The sequence below is a fragment of the Somniosus microcephalus genome, chromosome 10 (genome assembly GCF_052327205.1).
Source record: "Somniosus microcephalus isolate GS21.2 chromosome 10, FLI_Smic_1.0, whole genome shotgun sequence".
In the NCBI taxonomy this organism is placed as follows: domain Eukaryota; kingdom Metazoa; phylum Chordata; class Chondrichthyes; order Squaliformes; family Somniosidae; genus Somniosus; species Somniosus microcephalus.
The window spans coordinates 176,272,203-176,299,469 of record NC_140996.1 but is presented as its reverse complement, the minus strand read 5'-3'; the positions used below and the strand labels follow the sequence as shown (position 1 = coordinate 176,299,469).

At 44.9% G+C, this 27,267-nt stretch overlaps 1 protein-coding gene across 3 annotated transcripts in view; it reads right to left on the bottom strand.

Moving 5' to 3' along the window:
• The window catches only part of LOC147111870 (anoctamin-5-like), a 107,669-nt gene that overhangs the window by 13,518 nt on the left and 66,884 nt on the right, over window positions 1-27,267 (bottom strand). For all 3 annotated transcript variants that reach the window (XM_085999208.1, XM_085999207.1, XM_085999209.1), the window contains 3 exons: window positions 13,846-14,026; window positions 4,369-4,498; window positions 2,607-2,740 (listed from right to left, as the gene is read on the bottom strand). In XM_085999208.1, the coding sequence (XP_085855334.1) occupies window positions 2,607-2,740; window positions 4,369-4,498; window positions 13,846-14,026 (445 nt within the window). The remainder of the gene's footprint in view (window positions 1-2,606; window positions 2,741-4,368; window positions 4,499-13,845; window positions 14,027-27,267) is intronic.

The following is a 27,267-nucleotide window of genomic DNA, read 5'->3' as shown; positions in this document are numbered from 1 at the left end:
CAACAGGCACCCTTATTTTTCCTTTGGGGTATACTTTCTGCCCCGTATATGTTTTCAAGATAATGGATGTGTCTTTTAAAGGTATATGCGGAAATAGCCGCTCGTAATCCCGTCGATTTATGACGGTCAGAGCTGATCCTGTATCTAGCTCCATTTTAACTGGGGGCCCTGCTATTGAGGGTAACCCAAATGGTCTGGTAATCTTCTTTGGCAATTACATTATGTAATTTGAGAGAGCTTAGTCTCTTGTTTCCGGAGTCGCTATCGCTCTTCTGGTCTTCGGAGCTACTGTCAGTCATCATTTGTACCTTTCTGTGCTTTTCCTTATTGATTTTTTTTCTGTTAGTGGATTTTTTGCTTCCAGATCGGCATACACGTGTAATGTGTCCCATCTTTCCGCATTGCCTGCATGCTTTGTCCTTGAACCAGCAGTCCCTCTGGTCATGGGTGGATCTGCCGCAGCGATAACATCTCTCGAAACCCCGTGTCATTTCATGGGTGCCGAAGTCCTGTGGCTTTTGCTGTATCTCTGCAGCTCCTCTTGCACTGAAAGCCTTGTCCAGTGTCAAATCTTTCTCAGAAAGTAGCCTTTTTTGTGTTCCTACACTCAGGAGACCGCAGACGAATTTGTCTCGTAGAGAATCTGCCAGTCCTGCCCCGAATTGGCAGTGTAGGGTATCAACAATCTCCTTAAAATTGTTGTCCATTGGTTCGGCTGGAGTGATTAAGTTTCGTAACAGCTTGTATGTCTTTGCGCCCATTAGATTTAGAAGTACTGAAGCTTTTTTTTCATCTTCTATTCCATTTGCGGTGCAATATACTTCCACTCTTTCCACATATGTGGTCCAATCCTCTATCTTGTTATCAAAAGCATCAATATTGCCAGATTTAGGCATCCTAGAAAAAAAATGGCGCTTCCCGCGCTTTTCTTTCTTTTCTGCAGAAAAGATATGGCGCTTCCCGCGCCGCTGACAACGCTGTTTCCCGCGGTTTCCGTTCTTTTAATTTATTTATTTACAGTTGGAGACTCGTTCCCGCCGGACTCTCTCTCTCTAGGTCTGAACACCGACCTGCTTGCAGCGCCGGCCGTCTCCCGAGTGCTCCCTCCCCGTCTGTTACTGCTTGCCTCCGCTTTCGCTGCTTGGCCTAGCTGCAGAGCCAGCCGCTGGAGCCCCAGCCCGACGCCCAGGAAGGATTATTGCAGTACCTGCCACCAGCTTGGCTAGCTGGTGAAACCACAGCTTTTTCTTTTTCTTTTCAACTTTGGACGCCAGAGGAATCGATGTCCTTGAGGTGCTGCCGAATTGCAGGTAAGTTCGTTTCCAATTCGTCGCCACTGTTGTGTCCGTGTGTTGATAGAGACACTGAAGACAGGAGTTGGTTTCACAGGTGTTTACTAAACAAAGTCTGGAGGGGAACTAACTGATACAACACAATATACAGGCTTATATAGCCCGAGTGGCCATTACCGGCATTACAGTACAAATGGGGCTCTTAAAGGCACATACACTACAGAAATGATACAAATCAGGGCGACAGGACATTTCTACTGCAGCAAGAAACTACCATTAAAAACTGAGTAGTTTATTTGAGTTACGTGGATCATTCAACGTATAAACTTCAGTACCTATATCTTTGGTTCTAACAAGCCAGGTAAATAATAAGTGGTTTCAAGGAAATAAAATATTTCATGTTGGTTATCTATTTGTATTTCTAATTGAATACTGGAAAGTTTCTATCCCCTGCTCCTCTCCTCTTTCTCCCCCTCCCCAAAAGTATATATGGTATATTTATAAAATCAGGCTCAAAAAAGGTGTCCAAAACCTCTAACTAGAAAATTGTTTCAAGCCAAACAATACCATATTTATACTGTCTGGCTCTGAACTGAACACACACAGCCAGGACAAAGCTCTGCATATAAGTGTTTTGAAATCATGCGCAGAAGCACCCACTTTTCTCAAAACATTTAAAAGGAATCTTACTGTAAAAGTGTGCGGGGAGCGTGAGGAACCCCCTGGGAACTTTTTTTTGAAAACCAGGTTTGACACCACACTGGATTTCTACTCCACGTGTTCTCAAACTTAAGTGGTCAGAGACTGCTGCCTACAGGAGATCCATGTCGCTCCAATCTGGATGAGGTAGGAAACCAAAGCTAGAGTTGTGCACTCCAAGGAGGCAAAATACAACAAAACAAAAGTGGTAGCATATCTGCAGCCTTGGACAACTAGTGAAAACTGCTGAAACATTTGAGGCACAAGTTATAAAACAAAGTCATTGTTCGTTAAAAATCCTGTGGGCTAGAACCAATTTTTTTCCATCCACTTTGTGGCCCTCAAAATAATATACAATATGACAGAAAAGGTCCGTCCTTCCTTCCTATTTGTTTACACTCATCAATGCAAACATCTGATGAGATTGGTTAAGATCAAAACCCACATGGTTGTCTTTTCCTCTGTAAATAAGGAGCAATCTGAAGAAGCCTCAGAAGTTAGGATTGTAATTATAATTACAAAAATCTAGCAAAACTGTAAACACTTCAATAAACATTTGAATATGTTCTGCAGTAACCATATAAAAAGTGAGATTTGTTAATAGTAATATTGTACCTCAATTACAATTAGGATGATCAGTTGTTCATAAAAGGGTCTCTCCCTCCCAAATTCTGTGTTGAAAGCAATCACGCAGGCATTGGTCACTATCGCCACTCCATTTATTAGATCGAATATAGTCAACCAGTGACCTGAAAATATGGAATTTAGTTTAGACATTTTCCATTACTTAAATACATACAATCCATTACATACAAATTGCTAGTGATGAGAACAGTCTACAAAATATCTGCACAGGAATACTATAGACATGGTAGTTGATTTATTTTCTGACCCGTTGAATGGGCTGTATGGGCAATCATTGAGGCAGTTTTATTTCTCGCAACCAGCCATTTATACATCACTCGGCAGCTTTGTAAAAGTTTTTGATTATTTCATGATCATCTAGAATTCTTGCCTTCTATCTTAATTTTATATGCTGGAGCACTTAACTACATTTCTTGATACTATAAAGATTTGCTCAAAAGTTCAACTGATCTGACGTTCATATATTTGAGCAAAGTCACATGCAGAATGCTTCTACAGACATCAGTGATTGATCGCAGAAACTTCAGACATCAGTAGTGAACTTGATGCAAGTCTTTGTTACAATTTCCTTGTTAATACACCAGTTTATTATTAATTGAACAGCTCACATAATTTGACAAATTTTAATGGCTATGGCAGGTGTAGTTAACGAGTGAGCATTCATTCATCCCAACTATCTAAAATAAACCTTGAATTTTTATATAGTGCTTTTCACATCTTCAGGATGTCCCAAACATCAAGGACCCATAAACCACAAACAAAATTAATGTGCAGTTAATCTTTTTCAGTGTTGGTCGAGATGAATGTTGGCTAGGATACCTAGGGAACTTCTTTGAAAGATGCTATGGGATCCGACACATTCCTTTAAAGAGGCAGATGGGGCCTTGGTTTAATGTCTTATCGAAAAGACAAAACTTCCGATAGTACAGTACTTCCTCAGCAGTACACCAAGTTGCCAGCCTAGATTATATACTCCAGTCCTGGAGTGGGGTTGAAACCAGAATCTGCTGACAGAGAGTGCTAACCTGAGCCAAAGTGACTGATAATATAATAACATGGAATGCACTGCCTGATAGGGTGGTGGATACAGTTTCAATTGTAGGCTTCAAAAGGGAATTGGATAAATACTTGGAGAAAAAAAATTGCAGGGATATGGGGAAAGAGCAGGGGAGTGGGACTAACTGGATTGCTCTTCAAAAGAGCTGGTGTAGACGCGATGAGCCGAATGGCCTCCTTCTGTACTGTACTATTCTATGATAAAGTAATGATTATTTTCAAGAATGAGATTTATCACCAGAAATGTAGCAACACAACCATGAGACTAAGAAGTGATTTGAAACACATTGGAGCCAATAATCTTAAGTTATAAACTCTAGAAAGTTTGATTCTTATTACTGCATTATCCAAAAGCTCTCGACATGTTGCTCTTGGTATAAGGTTGATTGAATAAAGTGCAGTTTGGTTTCAAGAATTGTTGCATGCACTTGAATGAAGATCATGGCAAGTGATCTAACTTTGGTCTAATTCTTCTAGATTACGTACAAGGGTAGAATAGTGGCATGATATACGTTAGTTTTTTCTTGTGAGCAGAGGATGAGAGTTAGAACAACGCCGAATGGCTGCTCATGACTCTGCACGTGCATTTGTGAGTTATGTGGTTGGGTCACTTAATAATTTTTAGTGTAAACAAATATTGATATATTCTCTATATGCCATTCATACAATATCTTACCAATGCCTTGAGCCATGAAAGCAACGGGGCGTTTGTACATCCATAACAGTCGCTTGGCATCCACACGTATGTCACATAAAATGGTTATGAAGAAAAGAAGTGGTGCCAGAGGGAATGAGACAGAAAAAAGCTGGGGGAAAAACAGGACTGGTGAATGATTCATTGCATTAAAATTATTGTCAGTGTATATTAACACGTAACTTTTAATATTGATATTCACTCACTAAACTATAAAAAAGTGTTTGATCATGCTTAAAAGAAATAATTTCTCCAAACTAAAAGTAGTTTTAGGCTATCCAATGTTAAACCACTTTTCTCGCACCAACTTTTCCCAAACATCTCAGCAGCACCTGTTTTACTTGTAAAATCAGCAAGTGAAGTATCAATGTAAAGCATCAAGTGAACACTTCTACTGGAGCACCGCCTTGACACTCACTGGAACACCGCGGGACACTCACTGGAAGGAGACGCACCGCGGGACACACTCACTGGAAGGAGATGCACTAAGGAGGTCAGGACCCAGGAGCGAGGTCGAGGCCCAAGAGCGAGGATGGGACACAGGAGTGGCGCAGCATGGACCAGCAGTGGAGTCGGAAGGACCACACTGCAGCCCATGAAACCCAGGCAGAGAGGGCCTGCGAGAAGGAGGGAAGAGGACAGCAGGAGTAGGTTGTGTGTGTGTGTGCTAGGCCGATGTAGCAGAGCCTGGTCTCCAATTGTCTTTGATCCCCTTGTCATTGGACCAAGACTTTGCTCTGTCAAGCCTGTGTGGTGGCTGGTGTGCAACAGCCACCCCACGTTAAAAGAATTCACGCACAAACATCTTCCACCCTTTAAACTGAAGTTCGGGACCTGGAACATCAGGACCCTCATGGACAACCCCAGCAGCGAGACTGGAACGCCATACAGCTATCGTTGCCCGGGAGCTCGGGCATTGACAGACATCGCCGCCCTAAGCGAGACCCGGCAGGCAGGGGAAGGCCAGCTCAAGGAGCAAGGCGGTGGTTACACCTTCTTCTGGAAAGGCAAACCTGAAGAAGAACACCGCCCCCATGGGGTAGGCTGCACCATAAAAAAATGAGCTAGTTGAACATCTCAGACTCCCCTTGTGGAATAAATGAATGCCTCATCTCTATGGCTCACCCTAGCCCGGAACCAGTGTGCTACGGTCATCAGTGCGTATGCCCCAACACTGGAAGCCACAGACGAGACGAAAGAGGAATTCTACTCCAGCCTCGAACAATCCCTGTCCAGAGTCCCAACAGGCGACAAGCTGATCCTCCTTGGTGACTTTAATGCCAGAGTTGGATAGGACACAGATCTCTGGGGAGGTGTGATCAGCAGAGAGGGGGTAGGGAAAACCAACTCCAATGGTACACTCCTGGTCATAATGAACACCTTCTTCCGTCAGAGACAAGTGCAAGGCTTCACGGCAACACCCTCACTCCAAGCACTGGCATCTGCTGGACTACATCATTGTCCGAGCGAGGGATCGCATCACCCACGCCATGACAGGAGCAGATGACTGCTGGACAGATCACTGCCAATCCGCTCTGTCATCTCCATCAACGTAGCCCCAAAATAGCGGCGGCAACAGAATGATTTTCCTGCGGGAATTCCACGCTGGCTCACTCAAAGACCCTGCTAAGAAAACCCTATTCAGCCTGCGCCTCAACCAACCCAACGACTCCCAGTGATTCAGAGACACAGTGTGTCCACAGCGCCTGGTCTGCACTCAAGGCCTCCATAATCAGCACCTGTGAAGAGACGCCCAGGAAACATCAAGACTGGTTCAACGAGAATGACCAGGAGATCCAGGAGCTAATAAGCCGCAAGCGCAAGGCATTCCTGATCTGGAAACAGCAACAAAACTCGAGAGCAAGAAAGCAGCTCTACAGACGTTTGAAGGTCAAGGTCCAACAAAAGACTCGCGACCTAAAGAACAGATGGTGGGTGGAGAAAGCGCAGGAGATCCAGCAGCTAGCCGACAACCACAACATGCGTGGATTCTTTAGCGCAGTCAAGACCACCTACGGCCCAAGCACCCAAGGTCCTACCCTATTGCGGGCCAAAAATGGAGAGATACTCATCAAGGACAGAGAGGCAGTCAGTGCCCGCTGGAAGGAGCACTTCAAAGATCTCCTTAACCAAGACTCTCTCTTCGACGGGAGTGTCCTCAACTCCATCCCGCAGCATGTTACCCGCCACCACTTCAGCACAATCCCAGCCCGACATGAGGTTGAAAAGGCCATCCGACAACTGAAGAACAAGGCCTCAGGAGCAGATGGACTCCCCGCCGAGGTGCTAAAGCATGGCGGAGAAGAACTATTGGCGCGAATACATGAACTCATTTCTCTTATTCGGAAGGAGGAGAGCATGCCAGGGGATCTCAGAGATGCCGTTATCGTGACCATCTTCAAGAAAGGTGACAAGTCTGATTGCGGTAATTACAGAGGAGTCTCCCTGCTGTCTGCCACAGGGAGAGTCATTGCAAGAATCATCCTCAAATCGCCTTCTCCCAGTGACTGAAGAGTTCTTCCGAGTCACAATGCAGATTCCGCCCACTAAGGGGCACAATGGACATGATCTTCACCGCGCGTCAACTACAAGAGAAATGCAGGGAACAGCACCAACCGCTGTACATGGCCTTCTTTGAACTCACAAAGGCCTTTGACACCGTCAACCATGAGGGATTATGGAGTGTCCTCCTCAAATTCGGCTGCCCTCAAATGTTTGTCACCATCCTCCGCCTTCTTCACGACGACATGCAAGCAGTGATCCTGACCAACGGATCCACCACAGACCCAATTCACGTACGGACCAGGGTCAAGCAAGGCTGGGTCATCGCACCAACACTACTCTTCATCTTCCTGGCTGCAATGCTCCAACTCACCCTCAGTAAGCTCCCCACTGGAGTGGAGCTAATCTACAGAACAAATGGGAAACTGTTCAACCTCCGTCGCCTCCAGTCCAGATCCATGGTTGTCCCATCACAGTATGTAGATGACGCTTGCATCTGCACACACTCCGAGGCCGAACTCCAACCCATCGTCAACACCTTCACCGAAGTGTACAGGAGCACGGGCTTTACACTAAACATCCGTAAGACAAAGGTCCTCTACTAACCTGCCCTTGCCACACAGTACTGCCTCCCCGATTATCAAAATCCACGACAAGGCCTTGGACAACGTGGACCACTTTCCATACCTCGGGAGCCTACCGTCAATAAGGATGACGAAGTCCAAAACCGCATTCAGTGTGCCAGTGCAGCCTTCGGTCGCCTGAGGAAGAGAGAGTGTTTGAAGACCAGGACCTCAAACCCAGCACCAAGCTCAAGGTCTACAGAGCAGTAGTGATACCCACCCTGCTGTATGCTTCAGAGACATGGACCATGTACAGCAGGCACCTAAAAGCACTGGAGAGGTACCACCAACGCTGCCTCCACAGATCCTGCAAATCCATTGGCAGGATAGACGCACCAACGTCAATGTTCTCGCTAAGGCCAACATCCCCAGCATCGAAGCTTTGACCACGCTCGATCAACTCCGAAGGACGAGCTACATCATCCGCATGCCCGATACGAGACTCCCAAAACAAGCGCCCTACTCGGAGCTCCAACACGGCAAGAGAGCCCCAGGTGGGCAGAGAGGAATCACTTCAAGAACACCCTCAAAGCCTCCTTAAAAAAGTGCAACATCCCCACCAACACCTGGGAATCCCTGGCCGAACACCGCACCAAGTGGAAGACAAGCATGCGGGAAGGTTCCGAACAGAATCTCTTCACCGGGAGCAAGCGGAAGCCAAGCGCGGTTTACAGCAGAAGGAGCTCACGTCAGCCCAAGCGCCCCACCCACCTGCCCCTTCAACCACCGTCTGCCCCCCCGTGACAGAGACTGTAGGTCCCGCATTGGACTCAGTCACCTGTGAACTCATTTTTAGTGTGGAAGCAAGTCACCCTCGGTTCAGAAGGACTGCCTAAGACGACGACGACGACTTCTACTGGAGTACATGGAACCTCACTACTAAAGCGTTTGTCTGAAACAGCTTTTCCTCTGGGGTTTTGGGGGGGGGCAGGAAGGTATAAAAAGCAGCATACAAGCAGAACTGATCAAATTTCTTCAAGAAAGACCCATTTTTGAAAGAATTTAAATAGCCAAGAATCTATTCTAAATGCAGCATTTGTCAGATCGATGGATTGGAAGTGGTCCCTCTATTTGGTACACGTGGTAATAATTGAAAATGATTCATGCTACTTGTGGTATGTCGTGCCCACAAAAGGCAGGTCAAATGCAATTCAGCCAATTACCACCCCATCAACCTACTCTCAAATCATCAGAAACTGAAGAAGTTGTCAACAGTGATAGCACTTACTCACCAATAACCTGTGCACGGATGCTCGGTTTCGCCAGGACCATTCGGCTCCAGACCGCAACAGCCTTGGACCTGAATTCCAGAGCTGATGAGAGTGACTGCCTTAGTCTGAACAAATACGACAGAGATGGAGAAACTGGGAGAATGGGATAGAGTCCTTACAGGGAGCGGGGTGGGAGACAGTGTAGTCCAGGTAGCTGGGGGAGTCAGTGGGCTTATAGTGGATGTTTGTCAATAGCCTATCACCAGAAATGGTGGCAGAGAAGTTGAGGAAGGGAAGTCAGAGATGGACCATGTGAAGGTTAGAGTCATAATGGCACAGAAGGAGGCCATTTGGCCCATCAAGTCCGTGCCGGCTCTCTGCAGTGCAATCGAGTCAGTCCCATTCCCCCACTCTATCCCCGTAGCCCTGCAGGTTTATTTCCCTCAGTGCCTATCCAGTCTCCCCTTGAAAACATTGAGTGTGTCTGCTTTCACCACTTCCGTTGGCAGCGGGTTCCAGGTCCTCACCACTCACTGCGTAAAAAAGTTTTTCCTCACATCCCCCTGTATCTCTTGCCCAAAACCTTAAATCTGTGCCCTAGTCCTTGTACCATCAACTAGTGGGAACAGCCTTTCCCTGGCATAATCTTGTACACCTCTATCAAAATCACCCCTCAACCGCCTTTGCTCTAATGAAAAAAAAAAGCTTCTCCAACCTGCCCTTGTAGTTAATATCCCCCATCCCCGGAACCATTCTGGTAAATCTCCTCTGCACCCTCTCAAAGGCCTTCACATCCTTCCTAAAGTGTGGTGACCAGAACTGGACGCAATACTCCAGTTGTGGCCTAACCAGTGCTTTATAAAGGTTCAGCATAACTTCTCTAATTTTGTACTCAATACCACTATTTATGAAGCCCAAGATCCCATATGCTTTGTTAACCACTCTCTCAATAGGTCCTGCCACCTTCAGGACCTCTGCACATTAACTCCCAGGTCCCCCTGTCCCTGCACACTGTTTGAAACTGTGCCATTAAGTGTATATTGCCTCTCCCCTTTCCTTCTGCCAAAATGCATCACCTCACACTTCTCTATTAAATTCCATCTGCCACCTGTCTGCTCATTCTGCTAGCCTTTATGTCCTGTTGCAGTCAATTGGTATCATCCTCACTGTTTGCCACACCCCCAAGTTTGGTGTCATCGGCAAATTATATCCAGGTGTATGTAGATATAGATAGATAGAGAGAATTGGCCCCAGCACTGACCCTTGGGGAACACCAATGTCTACCATCCTCCAGTCTGAAAAACAACCATTTACTACAACTTGCTGTTTTCTGTCCTTAAGCCAATTCCTTATCCAAGCTGCCATTGACCCACCTATCCCATGAGCCTCAATTGTTAACCAGCCTTCTAGGTGGTACTTTGTCAAATGCTTTCCTAAAATCCATGTAGACAGCATCCATTGCATTCCCTTCATCGATCCTCCCTGTTACTTCATCAAAAAATTTAATTAGATTAGTCAAACATGATCTGCCTTTTACAAATTCGTGTTGGCTCTCCTGAATTAGCTTAAACCTCTCCAAGTGCCCATTAATTTTTTCCTTGATTATTGTTTCTAAAACTTTACCCACCACTGATGTTAAACTGTCCAGCCTGTAGTTACTAGGATTGTCCTTACACCCTTTGAACAATGGTGTCATATTTGCCACTTTCCAATCCTCAGGCACCTCCCCCACATCTAGGGAAGATTGGAAAATTATGGCAAGCCCTTCCGCTATCTTCTCCCCCAATTTACTTAGCAATCTGGGATGCAAGCCACCTGGACCAGGCGAATTGTCCACTCTAAGCATACCCAGCCTTTCTAGTATATCCGGTCTATCAATTTTCACCCCTTCCATTGCTTCTACCTTTTCCACTGCTACCGATATTTTGTCAGCAGCCAACTCCTTAGTAAACACCGATACAAAGCACTCAGTATTCTAGCCTTACCCTGTGCCTCTAAGCATACATCACCTTCTTTGTCGCTAATAGACCCCAATCCGCCTCTTACTACCCACTTACTGTTTACATGCCGGTAAAAGTTTTGGGGTTCCCTTTTATGTTAACTGCCATTCTACTCTCATTCTCTCTTTGCCAATCTTATTTTCATCTTCACTTCCCCTCTCAACTTATTGTATTTGGTCTGGTTCTCCCTTGAAGAATTCACTTGACATGCATCATACACCCTTTTTTTTGTTTCATCGTCTTTTCTATCTCCCTCGTCATCCAAGGAGCCCTTGCTTTGGTTTCCTTACCCTTCCCTCTTGCTAGAATGTACCTAGCCTGTACTTGGAACATCTCCTCCTTAAAGATCACCCATTGTTCCGTTAGTTTTTCCCGTCAGTCTTTGGTTCCATTTTACCCTGGCTAGATCCTTTCGCATCCTATTGAAGTTAGCCCTCTTCCAGTTTAGAAGTTCCACTCTAGATTGTTCCTTGCTCCTCTCCATTGCTAATGGTGAGGGAAGGGTGGCAATTGGAAGCAAAGTAAATGACATTTTCTAGTTCAGGGTGCGAGCAGGAAATGGCACCGATACAATCATCAATGTACCAGAAAAAGAGAGGCAAGGGAGGGGTCCCGAGTAGGGCTGGAACAAAGAGTGTTCCACATATCACACGAAAAGGCAGGCATAACTAGGACCCATGCGGGTTCCTGTAGCAACACCTTTAATTTGGAGGAAGTGAGTGGAGTCAAAGGAGAAGTTGTTCAATGTGAGAACAGGTTCAGCCAGGTGGAGGAGTGTGGTGGTGGATGGGGACTGGTTTGGCCTCTGTTCAAGGAAGAAGCAGAGCACCCTCAGGCTGTCCTAGTGGGGGATGGAGGTGTAGAGAGATTGGATGTCCAGTGAAAAGGAGATGGTTGAGGCCAGGAAACTGGAAACTGTTAGTGGCAAAGGGAGTCAGAAGAGTCACGAATGTAGGTGGGAAGAGACTGGACAAGGAGAGAGAAAAAAAGTCGAGATAGAAAGAAATCAGTTCAATGGGGAAAGAACCGGCTGAAATGATGGGTCTACCAGGGCAGTCCTGTTCGTGAATCTTGGGAAGGAGACAGAAGCGGAATGTGTGGGGTTGGGGGACTATGAGGTTGGCAGTCATGGAGGGAAGATCTGCAGAGATGAGATGAGGTCAGTGACAGTCTTGGAAACGATGGCTTGATGTTCGGTAGCGAGGTCATGTTCCGGGGAGGTAGGAGGAGTTGTCAGAGAGTTGGCGTACATCCTCCGCAAGGTAGAGGTCGGTTCGCCAAACAACAACAGTGCCACCCTTGTCAGCAGGTTTAATGAAAATGTTGGGGTTGGATCTGAGAGAATGGAGTGCTGCAAGTTCAGAGGGAGGTAGGCTGGAGTGAGTGAGGGGAGCAGAGAAATCAGCTTTATTTCATTGGCTGGACATATTTGGCATTGAATCAACTGAGAACCAAGGTGTCTTTCAGCCTCATCAGTAGCTATTTCAATACCATTCATGAAGCACGAGCGTTTTTGTCCATCCCATGTGCAATACTTCACACATTTCTGCATTAAATTCTGCCATTATTCTGACTATTTACATAACGGGTCCAACTCATTCTGCATTTTCAGAGCTGCCCCGTGTCAGTGTGCCCCTGCTGAATTTTTTATTCTTTAAAAGTAATAGCTGGGAAATTGGGAAGGCTGCTGACCAGGTGCAGAAGTCAATGCATCCAAGTGTCCAATCTGCCCACCTGTCGAGCAAGGCTCAGCTCCACTTTGCACTGAATTTTTGAATCCAAGTCGCTTAAATATAAATTAGAAAAAGTAGCTCCAGCACCGAGCTCCGAGGCACCCCACTCAGTACTTGCCACCAAATCGGACGTACCTCTTCCAATAAGTACTTATTTCCCATCCTTCACCCAGTTCCTTATCTATTCCCAAGGTTTACCCCTAAATTCCCACAGCTTTTGAGTTTAATTGCTATCTCTTTATGTGGAACTTTTGTCAGAAGTCTTTTGAAAGTGGAGTTACACCAGCTCATAGGGCTTACACAGGCTGCTCGAGTTATCACTTCTCTTCACAGGGAGGGTTTACCAAGATATATTACATTACAGTCAATCAATTCCCTAATCAGTACATAGCTAGGATCTGGGTTTGATTCCAGAGCAACAAAGTCTCCTTTCTCTGCAATCTGTAAGTGTCCTCAAATTTAAATTAGATTGGGAAGTCCCAATCCAGTTGCTATCAGGCTTGGGCCTGCAACAAAAAACAGTCCTTAGCAAGGACTGAATCAGTAACTTCACTCCAAGGGCATAACCATGTCTTGCGTTGGTAACAGAGGGGGAAAAAAAAGCCGATATACTAAACATGCCGTTTTGAGGTTGGGGTAGTGGCAGAGTTCACCACTGTCAGAGTAGGTTTGTTACAAAAATTAGTGTACGGTGTAAATGTAGCAGCACGGATACAAAGTTCATACAGGAAACAAAGGGTTAATGGATGCTGCTCCATTTGGAGAATATATATCTGTACGTGGACTGCAACTAGCTCGAGAAAGCTCAGTGATATACCGAGTGTCATGCAGGTTACTCATATTTTTACCCAAGTTGTTCAAAATGCTTTTTCCATCTGCCATTCTCCTTCAGTAACTGAAATGTCTGATCAAAGTTAGGGTTTAAACAAAATGTTTCCCAATAAGATTAAATTTATCCACCAAGTTTTCTTTTGTGCTTTTTAACACCTTCATTAAAGTTTTTACTTGAAAGCCTCAGCCTTTCCCAGAATACCAGTTTGAGTTGATATTTTGCAATTGTAAGTTGAATGCAAATTTGTGCAGTCTGAACACATGCAATATTGCAATTTTCTCGATGTGGTTGTGCCACTCAATTAGCTATATTGATGGAATATCTTCATTTAGTTGCTAACAATTTCTGTTCAGTTGTTTTTCAAATTATTTGAAGAGAAACTGGAGAGCGAAAGAGAGAAAGACATATGAAAGAATGAAAAGAAGACAAACATGGAAAAAAAGGGTATATGGATTCCATAAACTCCAACTCCAATCTTCATCAGTTTGCAATTGTCTAAACTATAACTTTAATGAAAGTTATTTGTTCTGGTCTCCTTAGCAATGTGTTCAATCTTACCATTTGGTAACCATACTGTATGACTTTTTCCGTGTACTCCTCTAGTGTGAAATCTCCAAGGTCTGGTTTCACGTATTCTTTTAAAATATAATCATCCACTGTCAATTGCACAGCCTGCTTTTCTGTAGGTAATGAAATGCTTTTAAGGTTGTAGATTCTGTTTTTGGTTTTCCGGAACCATCTGTAAGACATCAAGAATGATGAAAAGTCCAAATAAAATATTTATATGGTGGTATTATGCATTTTCTGATCGTGATCGAATTGGAACAAAAGGTCGTAATCTTTCCTATAGCATTCGTCATTCATTTTGAGGGGCATTGCCCAGATTGCAGGTGGAAAGGCCAAGGTTGGTTGAGAAAAATAAATCTGACTTTTGTCATCTACAAAAGTCAACACAAATATTTTCATATATTCTTGGCTGGGGGGGGGGGGGGATGGGGAGGCACGAACTGTTGCAATTAAAAATGATCACATCTCCTCAATCCATCAATTGATTTAAATAAATAGTTAGAAAAGGTTGCTTCACTAATAGTGTAATATTCAATAGTATTCACAGATTCTCAGCAACACTTTAACCAATATGGTTTGGATGTAATCAAGTTATATGGATTGTTCACTCATTGTAGTTAAGGAAGAGGAGTGTGAAATATTAAATGAGAAACAGATGAAATATTCAGGGGTTTAGCATCCTTTAAAAGTAGATATAATCATCTGGCCTAGATGAAATGTATCCCAAACTGTTAAGAGAAGCAAGGGAGGAAATAGTAGAGGCTCTGACCATCATTTCCCAATCCTCTCTGGCTACAGGTGTTGCGTCGGAGGACTGCTAACATTGTTTAAAAAAGGAAGAAAAGGGACAGACCGAGTAATTACAGGCCAGTCAGCCTAACCACGGTGGTGGACAAATTATTGGAAACATTTGAGGGACAGTATTAATCGTCATTAAGAATGGCATGGATTGATCAAGGACAGTCAACAAGGATGTTAATGGAAGATCATGTCTGACGAACTTGACTGAATTTTTTGAGGTGATAACAAGGCGGGTCAATGAGGGTACCACGTTTGATGTAGTCTACATGGATTTTAGCAAGGCTTTTGACAAGGTCCCACATGGCAGACTGGTCAGGAAAGTAAAAGCCCATGGGATCCAAGGGAAAGTGGCAAGTTGGATCTAAAATTGGCTCAGTGGCAGGAAGCAAAGGGTAATGGTCGATGGGTGTTTGTGACTGGTGTAGGATTTCGCAATAATTTCAAAATTTCCTACAGTTCCGAAGATTAATTTTTGATTAAAGAATACCTGGGTGATATACCTTTAAAAATCCAGGGATCAAAATGGCCGTCAGACCGCATGGCAGAAGATAAAGGTCTTTAAAGGGCAACCTAGTGTCTGTGGAAAAGGTTCAATGGGGCAGTCAAACTGCCAATCAAAGGGGAGTTCCCCTCCCTGCAGCAATCGATGTGTTTACAGAAACTGCTACTTTGTGTACACAAAGGATTATCCACTTAAGACTGCGGTTTCGGTTGACCACAAAGACAATGACTTTCTGTTTACAATACCTTCAAGGCTGTTTACTCAAAGCAATCAAGGAAATAGACATGCTTTTTTTCAAACCAAGGCAGTTTCATTCAAAGCCCATCACAGACAATTGAAGACACATTTAAACTGAGAAAAGGAACAGTTTAAACAAATGGGCAATTCATCCAAACCCATTCTAGATAATGGGGACAGTTTGGATCCCTTTTGTTTTAGCCCAGATACATCCGGATTTGGGCGAGAAGGTTTCGGCCCCAAATGGGGTATAAAAGATAGCTTCTCAGAAGCATCTCTCTCTCTGTGGCCTCGCCTCCGTGCCTCTACAATGTGGGAGCCTGCCTAAAGAAGTGGAACACCAGCAGTTTACTTTTAAAATACTGGGGTGTTTTTACTTCGGGGCAGTGAAGATCAAAGATCGCAGGGCACGGAGCAGGCATTTTCATTGGTGAGCATATATTTTTCTGGCCTTTTACAAGGCAACTTAGAATAGGTATAGGGGTGGGAATTAAGTGGGAATTTTGTTAGAACTGTGATTTTAGTCGATTTTCCCCTCATTGTGTCCGTTTCTCCTCCCCTATTTTAAGTAAGACAGTGTTGCACTAGCAGAGAAGTGCTATAGTGAACACGGAGTTCTATATTGAAACTGTATTAAAAGGGGTGTTGCACCAAGCAGAGAAGTGCTATAGTGAACACTGTGTAGCTGTTTTTTTTTTTTTTATATAAAGTGTACTGTATTTAAAGGAGTGTTGCACTGAGCAAGGAGCGCTCTAGTGGACACTAAGTGTACTGCGTTAAGCAAAAGTGCTGTATCGATTACATTTTAAGTTGTTTCTTTCTTTCGTTTCAATAAATACTGGTCTGTTTTGCACCCAAACCACGAGTCACGTTTTTCTGTCCACATCGCTACCGAATAAGTCCGGCAGTCAGAACCAGGAATAGGGGAGCACTTTGAAACCGCACGGGGGTCCCTGGAGCAGCTCAGAGGCTTCTGACTGACCAGAGACAATAACCCCAACCCCGTTGTTTAATTCCTACACTGGAAAGCTGTTTCCAGTGGGGTTCCACAGGGCTCAGTATGAGATCCCTTGCATTTTGTGGTATATATATCAATGATTTAGACTTCAATGTAGGATGCATGATTAAGAAGTTTGCAGATTTGACAAAAATTGACCATCTGGTTGATACTGAGGAAGAAAGCTGTAGACTGCAGGAAGTGGCAGGTAATGCATTTGGGGAGGGCCAACAAGGCAAGGGAATACACAATAAATAGTAGGACACTGAGCAGTGTAGAGGAACAGAAGGACCTTGGAGTGCATGTCCACAGATCCCTGAAGGTAACAGGACAGGTAGATAAGGTGATAGCAAAATACTGCGGATGCTGGAAATCCAAAATAACAGAAAACGCTGGAAAAACTCAGCAGGTCAGGCAACATCCGTGGAGAGAGAAACAGAGTTAACGTTTCAGGTCGAAGACCCTTCGTCAGAACTGAGAAAAAAGCAGGAAATGAAACAGATTAAAAAGCAAGTTTGGGGGCTGGGAAATGGGGGAGGGATGAAAGAACAAAAGCAAAGGTCTGGGAGAGGTGAAGAGACATTAAGAGATATTCAAGGCGAGACGAGATGGTACTAGGACAGGTTAAGAAACAAAGGATGGCTCTAGATGAAGTGTGAAATATGCTGGCAGAATGAAAAACAGCTGCCATGTGGGAGAAGAAAAAAAAGGAAAAGGCACAAACCAAATGTGTGGATAATATATAAAAATTATAGGGGCCGAGGTTATGATCTGAAATTGTTGAACTCGATATTGAGTCCAGAAGGCTGTAAAGTGCCTAATCGGAAGATGAGGTGCTGTTCCTCAAGCTGACGCTGAGCTTCCGTGGAACAATGCAAGAGGCCGAGGACGGTGAGGTCCGAGTGGGAATGGAGCGGTGAATTGAAATGACAGGCGACCAGAAACTCGGGGTCACGTGGTTGACACGGCCCTGTCCATTCTATCTCCCACACTCCTGCCCTCACCCCTGCCCCTCTCTCCCGGAACCACAATAGGGTTCCCCTTGTCCTCACCTTTCACCCCACCAGTCTCCACATTCAACGGATCATCCTCCGCCACCTCCAACGTGATCCCACCACCAAATGCATCTTCCCCTCCCCTTTCAGCATTCCGTAGAGACCACTCCCTCCGAGGCACCCTAGTCCACTCCTCTATCACCCCCAACACCCCTTCCCCACTTCACAACTAGAGTACTGCATGCAGTTCTGGCCACCACATTACAGGAAAGATGTGATTGCACTAGAGGGTACAGAGGAGATTTACGAGGATGTTACAAGACTGGAGAATTTTAGCTATGAGGAAAGATTGGATAGGCTGGGGTTGTTTTCTTTGGACCAGAGGAGGCTGAGGGGAGACTTAATTGAAGTGTATAAAATTATGAGGGGCCTAGATAGAGTGGATAGGAAGGACCTATTTCCCTTAGCAGAGGGGTCAATAACCAGGGGGCATAGATTTAAAGTAATTGGTAGAAGGATTAGAGGGGGAGTTGAGGAGAACCTTTTTTCACCCAGAGAGTGGTGGGGGTCTGGAGCTCACTGCCTGAAAGGGTGGTAGAGGCAGAAACCCTCATCACATTTAAAAATGGGTATGCACTTGAAGGCTACGGACCAACAGCTGGAAAGTGGGATTAGGCTGGATAGCTCTTTCAGCTGGCACAGACACAATGGGCCGAATGGACTCCTTCTGCGCCGTAAATTTCTATGATTCATGTAAAACATTGCACATAAAACAGATTTAAAATAGCTGCACAGATCCCGGTCTCCACAGTTCTTGATAAATATATTTGATAAGCATGCAGTGTGTTAAAATGTTCACATTTCTTGTAAACAAAATGGCTAAGCATTGTCCGAAGTATGTATTTGCAGACTGTTTTCTCAGCCAATATGTTGCTACTCCAACAAGAAAGGAAGCATCTGGTTCTGGGTAATGAGGCACTGCATTTAGGTAAACTAGGGAAACCGACGCAATGACCACACGAGTCAGTGGAATCATGGATTCCAGTTAATCTGGGCAAGGCTCTTTATCTCACAAATTATAACGAAATCAAAACTGATTTCAGAATGGATTAAAATGGAAGGAAAATTGGCAAACAGAACCTTGGAACATCAATTAGAAATCTTTAAATAGGATATACATAATGTACAAATCAAAGGCTCCAGTTCCACGGGTGAACACAAGATTAGATCAAGTCTGAAACAAGGAAAAGCATTTAGTGCTCTTAAGGCAAACAATAAAAATGAAAACCAACAGAAAATAAATATAAACGCTACAAAAAGCTAAAAGGGTGTATGAGAGAAAGTTAGCAAAAAACATCAAGGGAAGTTAAAACATTTGTATTAAGTGGATAGTTCGCTAAGAAAATAAGGAAGTCGAATTTGTAGGAGAGACTGAGGAAATGGCAGAGAAACTAAATAAGTATTCATCTCAAGTTTTGAGAGGTTGTGAATATTGTGATTGTGGAACATTCATAGGCATATGTAGAACAGTTAGTGGAGGTTACTTGTCTTCTAAAACTCTGCTAGGAAGAAAAATTGTTGTAATAGATGAGAAAAGGTGGTAAATGTGTCTCCCCTCTTCAAAAATGGAGGCAGAGTAAATCTAGAACAAATATTTCATTTATAGCATTTTATACTCTGACATCACCAAGCACTTTCCAACAAATTACTTACCTTTAAAGTACAGTCCTTATTGTTGTGTAGGCTAATGCTAATGCAGCAGAAAAACTATGCACAGGAAGGCCCCACAAATAACACATGAATGACTAGAAAATTGTTTTTCTGGTAGCGTTGATTGAGTGATGAATGTTGGGCAGGACAAAAGAAATAACTGCTCTTCAAATAATGCCATAAGATACTTACATCTGCGGTGCCTCTACACACCCGAGGGATGGTGCCTCTACACACCCGAGGGATGGTGCCTCTACACACCCGAGGGATGGTGCCTCTACACACCCGAGGGATGGTGCCTCTAACAACTGCACTCCCTCATCGTCAATGCAACATCTACTTTGATTATGTGCCCCAATCCTGAAGAGGGGTTTAAATCCAGAACCTTCCGTGTCTCAGGCATGTATTACAAACTGAGCCCAACTGACACTAAGCCAATTTTAACTTCATTTATTAGTAACTTCATCCTGTAGTAAACTAGAAGGGTGCAAAATTCAGATCTTTAGCCTGTTTTTTCGGCGCTACGAGTGCCGTTTTGCTTCCAGAATTGCACCTGTGGCGCACGTGCACACTTGTGGGGCAAATCGTGCAGACACCATATTGGGGAAAGTATTAGCACGCGGGCAGTGAACGTCCGCCAGAAGTATGCAGAGCAGGCAGATTGCTCAATAGCTAATGCCCTCTCTTAACCTCGCACAGTTGAACAAGCGTTCAGCAGCAGGAAGGACTACCCACCAGTGCTATTTAAAGGGATCATTACCTACTTACAGGTGTACGAAAGGCTGCTATTTAGAGATATTTAGTAGACGAGAATCATATACATATAAATTCAAGTGTAGCCATTGACCAAATAATATTACCCACAATTACTCCTGAGTAACTAAAAGCTAAGACTTGTTCAAAATGCAGCAGTGAAGGACGGTCAAAAGCAGTTTTGACAACAAACAGCCACAGACTGCGAGTGAAGGTTAAATCATTAAACAACATATTATAATGCTGTATAGAACTTAGAATTCGCGTAACAAAACTAATTGCAACAATATTTCAAAAATAATTAGTAGAAGGACATAAAATGAGAGCGATCATGGAAGTTAAGGTATTTATCTGGTCGATTAAAGTGAGATAGTTTGGATACCTCAAGACTGATATGGGCCCTTGTACCAGGGAAGCTAGAAATGAAAGAGATAAAGTAAATTCCAATGGGGTGAAAATCTGTAAACAAGATAACACTGAACATGGCAAAGTTGGTGGAAAAATACTGGAAAGGCAGGATGCTACCTTAGTCTGAGTGACAATGGTATTTTGACCATTAGAACCAATTATAAAAAGGTGATTTTGTTAAAGACCATGGATGGACACTGGCCAAACCAACTTTTGATAAAAGGGTTAAAACCTCGATGCTCAAAAGAACAACTTCACATAGACGTACTGGGAGGACAAAGGAACAGACTTAAGACGACGTCATCTGTGTCCGAGGGGTTCCAGAGACCTAGGGCTGTGAGCTACTCGTTAAAACTATCACCTAATATTAAGTATATTACGCTGTATGCTTAATAAATCTTGATCTATTGCTCAAACATACTGGCTGCTGCCTATTGGTGTCTTGTCCAAGAACTCAGATCATTAAGATCTTACACAGGTTAGTTGCTGATAGATTTCTACTGGCTGTTGCTATGAGTCTACAAGTGTTTGGTGCTTTCTATAGTTGTTTAAAGTTGCTAAGGTCTACAAGGAGTAGTGTGGCAGGTGCTGAACGACTTTGTCCAGACATCAAGGCTTCTGCACAAACCACTTGCTGACAGACATGGGTGCACTAGTAGGCATTCCCCTTCAAATACACTGTGACTTGGAGAATGAACAGAGGGCACGCATAGCAGGACAAGCTGCTGGAAGAGGGAGGAGAAGGACTCCAAGCAGGAGGCCATATCCACCCAAGGTATACAAAGAGCAATTCTCCTACCTGAACCTCAGTGAGGAACAACATTTGAGATGCTTGCGCTTCAGTAAGGACGGCCTCACTGAAATCTGCCACCTGCTGCAGGCACAACTGCAACCTCAGCAGGGCAAGGACCACATTGCCAGTGGCTGTGAAGGTGGTCGTGGCGATGAACTTGTGTATCTGGAGATATTTGAAACATCTCAATTTGCCATCCACTGTTGCATAAGGGAGGTCACTGAGGCTCTTTGGCAAGAGAGAATTAACTGACGTTAGCTCTCTTGGAATAAAGACAAGTAGGCGGAGCGAGCAGAGCATCTGCTCGGATTCCAGGCTTCCCCATGGGGCAAGGTACCATTGACTGCACGCACATTGCTTTGCAGGTACTGCATGTCAACTCTGCCGTGTACCGGAACTGAAAGGGATTCCACTCCAACAACCAGCTGGTGTGAGACCATAGGCAGTGTATCATGCAGGTCAATGCCCAATATCCTGGCAGCAGTCATGATGCCTTCATTCTGCAGCAGTCCAACATCCAGCTGGTGTGCGACCATAGGCAGCATGAGGAGGGAGGAGGCAACCTAGACAGCCCCTTTCTGGCCAGGCTGTCTGTGATGAACTCATCCAAGTGAGCTACCAGTAGCCGCAACCCCAATTTCCCATTCACCAACAGTCCCACACCTTACCTTCCCTCTAGCACAGACTTGCCAGAATGCAAAAATAAAAGCCTCCACAAAGTAAACATTCCAAATCAAATTTATAAATGAAATCATGCCATATTGCATACAAATGCAAACTAATCACCCTTATGAATTCCCTTAGTGCCTGTCCTAATGTTCCTATGCAGTGCTACCCCAGTGGCTGCAGCATGGCTGGTGGCAGGCTGCTGAGATTCAGTGCAGGAAACTGCAGATGGCCTTGAAGGATGAATTGAGCAGCTCTGAGCCTAGAGGGCCCGGCTTCAGACTGCACCGTCTCAGCATGGGCAACAGCAAGGGCACTGGAAGTGGCAGGACAAATGCCGTCATCCTGAGAGGGGACAGCAGGTTTGTGCTCCATTGAGCCACTGCCACTCCCCCAGGGTAGCACCTCAGCAACCCTAGTAATCTGTTGGAGGATAGATTGCTGGACTGCTGTGACACTCTGCAAACCCCTTTGAACACTAATCTGCAGCCATGTCGTCAGCAGTCTGAGCTTCCACTGAAGCACTCAGACATGGGGCTGCTTGTGCTGCAATGGAAGCTGAGACATTGGCCATCAGACGCTGAATCATGGTTGGATCCACAAGTGTGTGAATGAAGTTGGCCACCACTTCCATGCTAGAAAGGATGGGCTCCAAACTCTGTCCAAAGACCTGTGTCAAGTTGGTGCCAGACTCCTCCATGCTCCTTGACATGGCACGCAGGCTTCCCAGCACCAAGCATTTCATTGTGCCTACCCATTAACATTCTGCTGTAGCCTGCCCAATTGAAGTCCTCATCGGAGTCCTGTGCAACAGAACTCGTGTGCAATCTCTCCCTCCAGCGAGCTGGCCCCTGCGCTATCCTTGCTCCCTGGCCTAGCTGCAGGCCACTCTTACCAATCCTGCCTCTATTCTATCCTCTAAATTATGTGCAATGTCAGTATCTGAGCAGGTGGGTGCAAGTGTGAAATCACTATCTTCTTGCTGTCCCGCCACTGCCTGGCCAGGTTGCAGTCTTGGGTATCTGAAAGGAGAAAGGCACAAAGGTAAGGTGCGATGAAGGGAGGGGAGAAAGTAAAAGGTGCATGCTTACACCATCTGCAGCTTGTAAATCAGAAGAGGTTATGGGATGAGCAGGAAGTGGGATAATGAGAAGGAGGATTAGGTTAAGAAGATAGTGTAGTGGCGCTTCATAATTTCCAAACATGCAGCCACTGAGCTTTGAGGCTTTAGCAACGAGTAGACGCGTATCGAAATAAAACGTTCCAAACCATAACTTTGTCTTTAAACTGTTTACTGTAACACCTTACAAACAGAATTAAAGCAAAACACGTTTAAACGAACACGGTCAAAAACTGTATTGCTCCAGCCCTCAAAGCTTCTGCCTCCTCCAGCCTCGTGGTGCTTGGCTGGATACCATGTGACAAGCTTAAGGACTGTACCATTGTAGCAAGAATAAAGGGGGTATCTCAGTCCAAAGATGTGCGGGTTAGGTTGATTGGCTATGATAAATTGACCCTTAGTGTTAGGGAGATTAAATACGTGGGGTTACGGGGATAGGGTGGGATATGTGTTGGTGTAGGGGTTACCGGGATCGGGTGGGATATGTGTCGGTGCAGGCTCGATGGGCCGAAATGGCCTCTATCTGCACTGTGGGGTTTCTGTGATTCTGTGATTTCTGTGATATACTATTGGAACAAGAAAATAGGGGGTTTCTCAATACAATAAGTCAGCCAGGTAAATTAACTGTATTATACTATTTAACCAATATTTTAAAGTATTTTCTTTCTTAAACTTTCATGACTCTTACATTCCGGCCCCTAATTGACTAGGCACATGAAGCATATCAATTATTCAAACATTCTTAAGAGTCATAAACTAATGAGTTCAACATATTTACAATATAAATGTCCACCTTTTTTTTGTTCAGGAACCTTTCACGCTGCTTCTTGTAGCAGGCAGAGCTTAGTGATCGGTCTTTCCAGGGTACTGGTCTTGGTTTGCAAGCAAACGCGACGAACACCTCTGGAGTCTGGCATGGTCTTAATTATTTTTCCTATCAACCAAAAATTTCTGGGGGCTGAATCATCCACGATTAAGACGATGTCTCCGACAATGAAGTTCCTCTTTACTTTGGGCCATTTTTGACGCTCTTGTAGCAGAGGTAAGTATTCTCTTGTCCATCTGGTCCAGAAAAGGTCTGACATATACTGAACTTGCCTCCACTTCCGACGTGCATACAGATCTTCCCTTTTGAAGACTCCCGGGGGCATGACTGGCTGTGTTTTCAACAACAGGTGGTTTGGGGTCAGGGCTTCGAGGTCATTGGGATCATCAGATGTCTTAGTTATCGGTCAGTCATTAATGATGGCTTTAACCTCACACAGAACGGTTTGAAGTCCCTCGTCGTCAAGCGTTTGCAGCTTCAGTACAGAACTGAGTAGTTTTCTTACGGTGCGTATCTGTCTTTCCCAGACACCTCCGTGGTGGGATGCAGCCGGTGGATTGAAGATCCACTTAATTCCTGTTTGCATCATGGCTTTCTGTATTTTGAGCTGATTCCAACCTTCAATAGCTTCCCGTAGTGTTCTCTCTGCTCCGACAAAATTAGTGCCATTATCAGAACGCATAACGGACACCTGTCCTCTTCTACAGACAAAGCGCCTCAGGGCATTAATACAGGAATCAGTGTCAAGCGTGTGTGCCACCTCAATATGAACTGCTCTGATGGTCAAACAAGTGAAAAGCACACCATATCTCTTGACAAGGCTCCATCCTCGCTTTACCTCGAAAGGCCCGAAATAGTCCACCCCTACGTTTGTAAATGGGGGCTTGTCTGGTAACAAACGGTTTTCAGGCAGGTCTGCCATTTTCTGCTCCCCAGCTCTAGCGTGTAACCGTCTGCAAACAATGCATTCAGAGTGTATTTTTCTTATTACAGAATTGGCTCCTAGAATCCAGTATCTGTCTTAGCTTCGCAAGCACGTGGTTCCTCCCACTGTGTCCAATACTCTGGTGTATATGCTGAAGAATGAGAGTAGCAACCCGGAGGTCCTTAGAAAGGATAGCAGGATGCTTGGCCTCCTCTGGCATAGCAGATTTGTTTAGTCGCCCTCCCACCCTCAGTACTCCATCTTGGAGTGTAGGGTCCAGCTTGTAGATATGACTACCTTTCTTGGTTGGAGTATTTCGCTGTAAAGCTTCGATTTCTTCTGGATATCTTGGTCTTTGGCTGAAGCAAACTATCTCCATCTCAGCCTTGGCCAAATCCTCCACGGTCAATGAATTCCTACCCAATGTGGTTTTGTGCTGGTGCATATACTGCTTTAGAAGCATTCTCTGCTTATCAGGGTTACTTTCAGACTGATTGATAGTGGCTCGATACTTTTTTCTCTTACCGCTCAGGTGTAGCAGCAACTCTTTCAACCTTAGAAACCATGCAACTGCTTTCCTCAACTGGTGCCGTCCTGAGAAATGGTTAACAAGCTTGTTCACTGTGTCAAAGTTCTCTTTCGTAGTTATGAGATTTGCTGTGACTGATCTCTTGACTTCGACGTCGTCTTCAGCAATCTGACTTGGCATATCTGGTCTTTCTGGCCATGATCTCTCTGTTTCCAGCAGATAACTTGGGCCTTGTATCCAAGTTTCACTCCTCATGAAGTTTTCAGCCTTCAATCCCCGTGAGGCTTGATCTGCTGGGTTTAATGAGGTGTTTACATACCTCCATTGAGATGGTTGTGTAGCTTCTCTAATGGATGAGATTCTGTTTGCTACGAAGGTCTTGAAGCGTATCTTCTCATTCTCTATATACTTCAGCACTGTAGTGTTATCCGTCCAGAAGACAGATTCTTCTAGTGGGAGCTGTAACTCTTTCCGCATCACCTTGTCAACTTTAACTGCAACAACCGCTGCCGTCAACTCCAGTCTCGGGATGGTGACCTGCTTCAGCGGAGCCACCCTGGATTTCCCCATGAGGAAGGCACAATGTTTCTGGCCCTGTTGATTTGTCAGCAAGAGGTAAGTAGCCGTGCCATAGCCGTCCTCACTGGCGTCCGATAAATGATGTAGTTGAGCCGTCTTTGTAACTCCAAAACTCACAGGCTTGATGCATCTACTGACGTTGAAGCTAGAAAGTTGTTGCAAATCTGTCAACCATCTGAGCCATCTCTGAGCTTGACCTTCTGGGATATCTTCATCCCAACCTCTCTTGTCTCTACACAGCTCTCGTAGGATCAGCTTCACCGGCAGAATGAGTGGTGCCAGGAATCCAAGAGGGTCATAGATGGAACTGACCACGGAGAGAATCCCTCGTCTTGTGGATGGTCTTTTGTTCACCATTATTCTGAAGTTGAACGTGTCTGACTCAATGTACCATTGTACACCAAGAGCTCTCTCGATAGGAAGGACATCGTGGCTCAGGTCCAGATCTTTGACTTCAGTGGCCCTTTCCCTTTCTGGGATAGAAGCTAGAACTGCTCTGCTGTTGCTTATCCACTTAGTCAGATGGAATCCCCCATTCGAACACAGAGTTCTAAGGTCTCTTGACAGTGCAATGGCATAGTCTTCTGTTGACACGGACTTCAGAAAGTCATCGACGTAAAAGTTTCTGAAGATTGTCTCCACAGCCTCTGATGGTGCCTTGCCTTTGCCATCTTCTGCAGTTTTTCCGAGAGCATAGCTTGCACAGCTGGGAGATGATGTGGCTCCGAACAAGTGTACAGCCATTCTACATTCCACCATAGCTTGACTAACGTTGCCATCTGGCCACCAAAGGAAACGCAGAAGATCAGCATCTTCATCAGGGACTCTGACTTGATAGAACATTGATTCTATATCTGCCATCATGGCAACGAGCTCTTGTCTAAACCTCGTCAAGACGCCAATGAGGGTATTAGTAAGATCAGGACCTTGAAGCAGCTGGTCATTCAGTGAAGTTCCTCTGAATGAGGCGGTGCAGTCAAACACTACACGGATCTTTTTCTTCTTTGGGTGATACACCCCGATGAGGAATGTACCAGACCCTTCCATCTTCTCTGTTCAATTGTTCCTCGGGCACTTTTACAGCATAGCCTTTCGCTATGATGTTTCTCATGAAGCCTTTGTAGTCTTCGTGAAAGTCGGGGTTCTTGTTCAGCTTTCTCTTTAGACTGATGGCGCGCTGCTCTGCTATGCAGCGATTATTCGGCATCTTTGCGGTCTGTCTTCTCAGTGGCAAACCAATGTGATAGTGGCCATCAATGAACTGTGTAGACCTTGTCATCAAATCCATCAACTGATGGTCTTCTTGTGACATCTGTCTTTTCCTCACAGCTGCGTTCTGAGAAGTCTGCGTTGAACTGCTGCATCAACAGCTCTTCAATGCTTGCGATAGAGATGCGATTAACTGACATTTTGTCGTTCCTCCTTGTTCGACTTGCTGCCATCATCTCTCCTTACCGGTCCATTGACTACCCATCCAAGGGCTGTCCTGACGGCATAGGGTCCGTCATCCTTGCTGTTTATCACCTGCCATGGCTCCATAGTTTTGTAGGCATTGGTTCCAATTAATAGGCC